This window comes from Octodon degus, unplaced genomic scaffold (assembly GCF_000260255.1).
Source record: "Octodon degus isolate 3935 unplaced genomic scaffold, OctDeg1.0 scaffold00160, whole genome shotgun sequence".
Lineage (NCBI taxonomy): Eukaryota > Metazoa > Chordata > Mammalia > Rodentia > Octodontidae > Octodon > Octodon degus.
In genome coordinates this window covers 4,095,377-4,103,816 of record NW_004524736.1, presented here as the reverse complement: position 1 = coordinate 4,103,816, position 8,440 = coordinate 4,095,377, and the positions used below count along the sequence as shown (strand labels likewise).

Genomic DNA, 8,440 nt, shown 5'->3' with positions numbered 1-8,440 from the left:
CCCCAAAACTACCTTTCTCAGAAAAGGTAGATTAAAAAAGAAAGAAAAGGTAGATTGTAAGAGGAAAACAATCTAAAGCAATCTGGACAGAAATGACTCTCAGTAAATGATTTATAGCTCTGTACCTTCCAAAATGTCTGCGTTTATCAAGAAAAATGCCCAATTTTAAGTGCCTAAAAAAGAGCCAGTTAGTTCACAGAGCAGAGTTGAATGGCATAGAATCCATACAAAGGCTGCCACTAGTTTACAAATAAGCCTCATTTCTAGCTAACATTTGCTCAAAGGAATAGTAAAAAATACATTAACAGGCATATATTTGGAGAGCGAGGTCTCTGGTGTCAGGCCAGCCGCAAAGGAGTTCCCAGTACCAGCCCTGAGGGTTACTGCACTCTGCTTCCGGCAATCCCGCTTCTTCCACCCAGCTTTGACCCTGCAACTGTTCAAACAAGCTCCAGCTTGGAGCACAATGGTTCCCATGGTGATAGAAATTCCACAATTAAGGGACGGGAGTTAAGAAATGATTCAGATGTCACTTATAAATACTGCTTCATGTGGATTTAAAAAAATCCTGAGACTTGACTTTAAATACTATACAAGATAACGGGGGGAAATCCCCAGTGAAGATATGTTACTCTCAATGTGTCATTACCTTGTTCTACTGGAAGCAAAGGACAGCTAGGCAAACTTTTGCTTGCTATAGGCTGACCTCCGAACATTAAAAGCAATGTATGAGTACACTGAGAAAGAAATGGCTTCCAAAAAGAGAATGGGGTGGTAACACTGGTTCAAGGACATCAATCTCTCAAGGGGGCGTAGTGGCACACGCCTATGATCCCAGCCCAGGAGAGGCTAAGGCAGGATGTTAGTTGTGAGTTCATGACTGTCTGAGTTTCAAAGTGAGCTCAAGGCTATCCCAAACTGCATAACAGGACCCTGTCTCAAAAAGACATCAATCTCACCAATTTTATTTACACAACTAGGATTTCATTCTGGAATATTAAAAGACATGTTGAAGGGCCGAGGAGACAGCTCAGTAGTCTAAGTGTCTGACTGGCATACGCAAGGTCCTGAGTTTGATCCCTAGTACCGTGAAACAAAAAACAAAAACAAACAAAAAAAACCCCTAAAACACATGTTGAAATTATCACAGATTCCATTTCATGACCTCCAGAAGAAATTAGCAACCAAGTTATTTAACATGAACATTTTTTAGTCAAAATTTTCAGGAGAATATGCAGATGGTAAACAGCAGACAGGGAGGGTAAGTATGTGCATGTGTTCTACTGGTCCCTCAATTCAAAACACACACTCACTTTAATGACGACACATTTCCTTTTTGGGGGAGCAAAAGCCCTCTTACCACAGCTAATCAGATATCAGCTGCACCTGTGGAATGGGTTGAAAAGGCAGTGAAATCAATAAAACCAGAGAAAAATACTCCAGTTATAAAAGCCAGTCACATGCTGATTTACTTCAGAGTCAATAATAAATCTGAAAAGGCAGGGTTCTGCTAGGTTCTGTACACAAACTATTACTAAGCAACTGCCAACCACACACCTTCCTGACATCTGGACAAACTTTAAAGATCATCATGATAAATTCTCATAACCCAACTCCAAAGGGGGAAACACAAGTAATATTCCCAGTTCACAAATGGTAAAACCAGATCCCTAAAAGCAATATGCTTACCTTACTTATATGGCATAGACCCAGAAACAAATCCGGGAGTAATTTATGTGAATTTCCGTAACTGGGATGGAGGCCATCAAAGCCAAAGAAACACCTTCGCAGTTTATTTTCACTCTTACTCTGTATTGTAGAGGTCTTTCAAAACTGGCATATGATGAACTCTTTGGGAGGGTCTAGGCAGAAGGTGATTCTACCCCTGGATCTCCCGAAGCTGTGACAGGATGTCCTAATCAGCCTGCGTGCACACAGGCACACATGCTCTCTCATGGTGGCTCCTAATCACCATGTGCCACTCTGAACAGCTGCAGAGGTCTGAAGGGAATTGGCAGAAATGTGCAATGATGCGCTAGCCACCCCGCTCCAGCCCCCGGCAGCTACTGCCCTGCCTGCTCCCTGACAGCACAGCACATGAACGTGCACCATCACAACTGATGGGGCAAAAGACAGGCAAGTGCTTTCATGTGGTAAGTCAGGAAAAGCAGTATGCACCAGGAAGGCTCCAAACCAGCAGAGCTGAGCTGCATCTGGCTTCCTTATGGAGACAGAGTACTTATCATTTCTACGATGTCACTGTGGGGGACAAAACTCAGGCTCAGCATAAATTGAATCCAATCAATTCTGTTGCACAAGAACCAATAAAATGAGGTTTCTTCCACTATGAAGGGCCTAACTGCTTAAGAACTGGCACCATACCTGACACCTGAGGTCCATCCTTTTATTCTATGATGGACAGCCTGGCATAATACCTTGAGAGCAGAGCTTTGGGCTGAATGTCCTGGACCATTCAACATGGCTGCAATAAGGTGTGATCTATGTTTTCAGGGATGCGACAGAATCAAAGAAGCCAGGTGGGTGCTACAACACCTGTACTGGCCTAACGGGGCAGGAATTCAGTGTATGCTGTCACTCTAGCCAGGTGACTCCACATGGTTTTCTCTGGAAGTCCACACAGGTGAGGGAATTCCTTGGCTGTTTCTACGCAACTGTTTACAAGTCAGTAAATGAGTGATATGATATCAGCTGGGTGAAATAGAGACGTTAGACATTACATCAGATAACAGGAGATCTCGAAATTGAAAGAGACTTCAAGCCATCATTCGCACTACACTTCATGAATGAATGCAGCATTCTGTCAAGTTTTATACAATGACAAATGAGCCCATTCTCTGAAGGAACCTGAGGAGATTTAATACTCATTTTAGGGAATCTAGTTTGGTTTTTCTACCTGAAAATTAGCAATATCATTTTATATCTAACCTCAGAATCTCATGCTGTAATTTATCATTCTAGGGAGTATGGTATATAATAAAACTGGTTACACTGTTATTTATATTTAATGTATTACTCTGGCGCTAGTCCAAAAGCCAGATCTTTATCAAACCTGTCACAACATCAATAGTTTAGGTAAGGAATGCTAATAAGGCTTTAATGTTTTAAAGGCCAGACAAAAAGACTGACCTTAACTTTCTAAAGTTACAATAAAAATCGAACCAAAATACATTAATTCTTCTAGAATCCCAACTGAAGCAAAGTATGGAAAACATGAACTATAATCCTTCCTTGAAATTTCCTCAACTGCTATCATGGGACTCATTTCTTTCATTTTCTTTATTCATCCACGACAAAAAGTATACATGACTTTTGGAGTAGCAAAGTCAGAAAAAAAAGGAATGTTTAAAAAACTCACTACATTCACAATAGTGGTAGCATATTATGCTCTAAGAACACTAAAAAAAATAATACAAGCTGGAGTAGCCACAGTATTACACTAGACTACAAAGTAAAGTGCTATACAAAAATCCGCACAGGAGCTATGAGGATACTGTGTACTCCTGCCCTTCTAAGTTAGCCCACAGCACCTGCAGGAAAGGCTGGTGGGAATTTAACAAGCCTGAGACGCAGACACAGCAGTCACGCCACAGTACATGCCACACCTGCATCCTTGTCCCATTCTAGGTGAGTCCAACTTCCCCTCCTTTATAGTCAACCTATCGCTCAGAAGCCAGTGAAACATAAAAGCCAGCAACTTTCCCTCACCAGCAAATCCCACAGCCCCGGACTTTTAATGGAGGTGGCTGGAGAGAATAAGACAGCCAAGTGAGTGGAGCTCTGGGCAATATGCAATTATTGAAACTGGAATTGGGCCTGGAACCTGCCCTGGGAGCACTGGCAATCAAACTGTGGTCAGGGCCCCAATTTTAAGCTTCTCCCAAAGGGTGCCACTTCCTGACACAGAGACACGCCTCTCTCTCTTATGAGTGCAATTCCACTTGACATGGAGGAAGAGTGTCATGTGCTGAAAAGGTGCCTAGAAAACAATCACTTACAAAAGAGTTAGGCTAACTCTAACCATTGGCAAATATGTTTTCCTCATCACTTACCTTCTTCCCAATAAGCTTTTTCCGAAGAAATTCCCGGGCCTCAAACATGTAGGGAATGTCATACAGAGGACGTAGTTTCTTGTTCTTATCCTAAAAGCAAAAAAACCCCACACAACATCAGAAATGAAAAACAGAACATAGTCAATAGTTCAGTATGTCGGAACCTATGTGAGATTGGCTATCTCTCAGTATTATAAACATGAAGTGCAAGACACCTAATAAATGGTTAATAAAATATTGAAGCACTTTACTGGGAGGCTTCCCCCCCCCCCCACAGTAAGCTTGCTAGCTGTGATAGTTCATGTCTATAATCCCAGGACTCAGGCTGAGGCAGGAGCATCACAAATTGACAGCCTGGATTATATAGCAAGACCCTTTCTCAAAAAGTTGAAAAGAAAACAACTCACACGAGATAAGCCTGAAAACGAGGAATGAAATGTGTCTAATTACCCAAGACAGAAATAAGTGTTCAACAACAAGAAAACAGCTACATAAATTTTAACACAGAAGTTCAAAAGTAGTAGGACCCTTGCAGTGTGTGTGGGCACACAAAGCACTCTATAAATAAATGTATATATCCTGGACGCAAAATCTTGGAATTGAACATAGTAATAGAAGAACTACTACAGATATAAAATAGCAACACAAAGCAGTTTTGATTAGTGCTAAATTATGTGATTCATACTAAGAACTAAATCATCTAAGAGTTCAGGGAAGTGGAAAGAAGTAATCAAGAAAGGTTCCATTGATAAGCTAGGATTTAATGGAAGTGTGCAGGTCAAGAAAAAACTAGAAAGAATATTAGAGATGAATAAAACAGAGCAAGAAGAGAAGCAGAAATGCACACATGAGCACACATCCTCATGGACCCCAGATTCCTCCCCAAAAAGATGACTGTCCTCTAAGCAATGCTGTTCTCTCTCTGGGGCTGGTGAGATGGCTCAGTGGTCTAAAGCACCTGCTTAGAACAAGCTTAGCTAAAGCACAGGGACCACGGTTCAATCCCCCAGCACCACATGCCAGCCAGCCCTGCTCCCTGGTGGGCTGAGCTGCACCCCCCCACATAAATAAATAAAAATTTTAAAAAAAATGCTGTTCTCTGACAAAAATCTATGTGAAGGTGAGAGAAGTAGAAATCTTTAGACACAAGAACCATTTTTAGAAATGAGTAAACATGAACTGTCAACATATTCCACAGAGGGAATAAAAAGTGGAAGCTCAATATTAAGTCCTAATGACACATATCAGAAGTCCCCAGATGTTTTCCTTTTGTGGGCGTGTGGAAGTAGGGAAAGTATGCTTAAAAAATAAGAGAATAGAGCTTGGGAGATAGCTCAGCAGCATAAGAGCCTGCTTGGCAAGTGCAAGGTCCTGGATTCAATTTCAGGTACTCCAGAAAAACAGAGAAGAGGGAGGGGTGGGCGGAGGGAGAGAAGTAAGAGAATGGGGAAAATCTGAGTCTTCTCTGGGGCCAGCAGAGTGCTGGCTGTTCTGGCTTCTCCACTCACTGCCCTGTTTTCTGTGCCCTAGAGTCCTTGATTATATACTCCACATCCCACATTGCAAGGGTCTCCTGTCCTCAACAATGAGCAAATCTACAGCAAGATATAAACACAGCTAGTCAAAGCAGGCAGAGAATCTAGATTGCAAATAGGTGAGTAGCAACATAACTCAGCACTACAAGATGCAGAATCCAGGCACTGGAAAATGACAACTTGGGTAAGAAAAAAGAAGCAGACTGCCAGGAATAAGGAAGCCAGGAAGTGGCAGAAAAATTAAAAGCTACAGAGAAACCTGGGAGAGGAATTCCTGCTCCTGGCTTCCAGCTTGTGGGGCAGCCCTGGTCTGCAGAAGCAATGCGAGTGCCAGGGTCTCTAGGGGGAAATGGTGGCAGTGGCCTGGGCCTGCAATGCAAGCTCCAGGGGGAGCTCACTGTTGCAATCTGCAGGGACAGTGCGGTTTTACTAAGAGGACTCGCTCCACATAGCAGGCAACAGCTGGACAGGGATCCCAGCACAGAAGACTTCCATATTGCCAAAAAGGGCTTGGCCAGGCACCATCCCAGGAAGGAATGGATCATTTGAATCTGTGACTCAGTGGCTTAGGAGAGCTTCCCATCAGGGTTCCCAGTGTCACCCTCCCACAGTGCCTGAGTAAGAGCCACAGGAGATACTCCAGGACACGGAGCAGACTGGAAAGAGAACACCAAGGGGTTTGTGCTCCAGCCAAGAGCAAAAGCCCTGTCCCCTGAGGTGGCCGGCCAGGCACAGCTTGAGCTGGGCTGGGTCCAAAAGGCCACCACTGAGTGCGAGGGCTTTTACCTTGCCTACCTGCATGAGCAGAGACTCCTCCTCAGTGTGGACATTCCCACAGCTGAGTAAACAAAGGGGCCTTGGGGATGAGGAGGGGTGGCACTCAGCAAGCACAAAGGCAAGAGGATAGGTGAAAAAACTGAACTGCTGGACTCCAATGCTGGGAATCCAGAAAGAAAACCACTCATTCAAAATCACAGAGAAACCATACTTTCTGTTTTTGAACTCGGCTGTTCATTTGTTTGTTTCCCCTTCATTGTTCTTCACTGGCTTAGCTTGGTCTGGGGAATTATCCTTCAGCCTTCCTTTGTGTTGCTATTTATTACCCTCACTTTTTCCTGTTAAGTTTCTTTTTAACCTTCATGCTCCACATTATTTCTCTTTTCCACCCTTTTTCTAATTAATTTTCCTTTTGTATTATCTCATTGCCAGCCCCTGTATCTTTGATAGTGTTGACCATTAAGCTTTAGTAACCTATTTTCCAGTACCAGGGATTAAATTCAGGACCCAAGAGTTTATTCCACTAAGCTATCTCCCAAGCCCCTTTAGTAACCTTTTGATAGTTAACTCTATGTTATTACTGTTGAATTCCTATCATTGATGGAGATATAATTGTCCCATTTAATATGTATTTGCTGTAATCAACATTGGGTTGCCTTAGTGTTTATAATTACGGATTCCTTTTCTGTGGTTAGAAGTATATTATTGGTTATGATATGGCAATATGCAATATTATGATATGGACAATGTTACTATCGCTAATTTGCATGACAATGCCTAAGTACCATAATTATTTCTATTAATGTGTTTTGACTATATACCATCACCCAGATTAAATTAAGAATACTGTTCTCCATTGCCAGAAAACTGAGTGTTAGGCCAATTACACATCTTCCCATCCCAAATTAACAGAGGTGGCTGAATCTTAAGACATGGGCAAAAGACTGTATACTACCATACCTGCAAACAGAAGTGTTTGGTAAAATTTTGTATCTGTTTGCAAAGTACATTGGTGACACACAGGACTGTGGCTATCTTTTTCTAAATCACAGAACAAAATGAAGTTTATGAACTGTACTTAGCCAAGCTAAGTGCATCATTGAAAAGAAGTCTAAATAGGGGCCGGGGAAATGGCTCGGTGGAATAAGTGCTTCCCTGGCAAGCACAAGGGCCTGAGTTCAATCCCTGGTTACTCAAAAAAAAAAAAAAAAAAAAAAAAAGTCTAAAAAAACCACCATACTAGAAACAAAGTTTTTGCAGTGGAAGCACCTAAAAACCTAACCACAAAACTAAACAACCCAGTGGAAATATGAGAGGACAGGGCAAGAAACTGCATCCCAAACGTCCAAGTCCCACAAAGCCCGCCCTGAGTACATGAAGAAGGAGGAAAGTAAAAGCCATATACCCAAATTATTTCAAAGGATAACAGGAAATTAAAAAACAAATCAGATAAATAGCCACACAATTACAATGGGGGACCTGTATATCCCACTGTCACAAATAGAAAGATCAACTGATCAAAAAAATTAACAAAGAAATTTCAGATTTGAACCAAATCCTTAAAAAAAAAAAAAAAACAACAACAACAACAACAAAAAAAAAACCAAACGGAGGGGGCTGGGGAGATAGCTTAGTAGAGTAAGTGCTTGCCTGGGAAGCGCAAGGGTCTGAGTTCAATCCCCAGTTCTGCAAGAAGAAAGAAAAAAAAAAAAAAAAAAAAGAAAGAAAGAAAGAAAGAAAGAAAAAAAGAAAAGAAAAGAAAAAGATGGATTTGATAGGTGTCTGTCTTCCACTGAACAACTTCAAACTAGCATTCTTTTTAGCAGCATGAGACCTTCTCCAAAGCAGATCACATGCTAGATCATAATTTAAGCTTAAACAAATACAAAAAAATCTAAAATTATCCCATGCCTATTATCAGATAATTTTAATTTTTTAAATATAATTTCTAATTTCTAATAAAATTAGAAATCAATGTCAAAGGAAACCAGAGAAATTATACAAACATATGGAAACTAAAGAGTACTCTTTGATATCAGTCATAGAAAAAAAAAAAAA

The 8,440-nt window shown here is 41.4% G+C and overlaps 1 protein-coding gene across 1 annotated transcript in view; it reads right to left on the bottom strand.

Annotated features, from left to right (window-relative positions):
- Snd1 (staphylococcal nuclease and tudor domain containing 1) overlaps positions 1-8,440 on the bottom strand; it is a 443,244-nt gene that overhangs the window by 274,400 nt on the left and 160,404 nt on the right. The window contains exon 11 of the mRNA XM_004642716.2: positions 4,071-4,160. Within this exon, the coding sequence (XP_004642773.1) occupies positions 4,071-4,160 (90 nt within the window). The remainder of the gene's footprint in view (positions 1-4,070; positions 4,161-8,440) is intronic.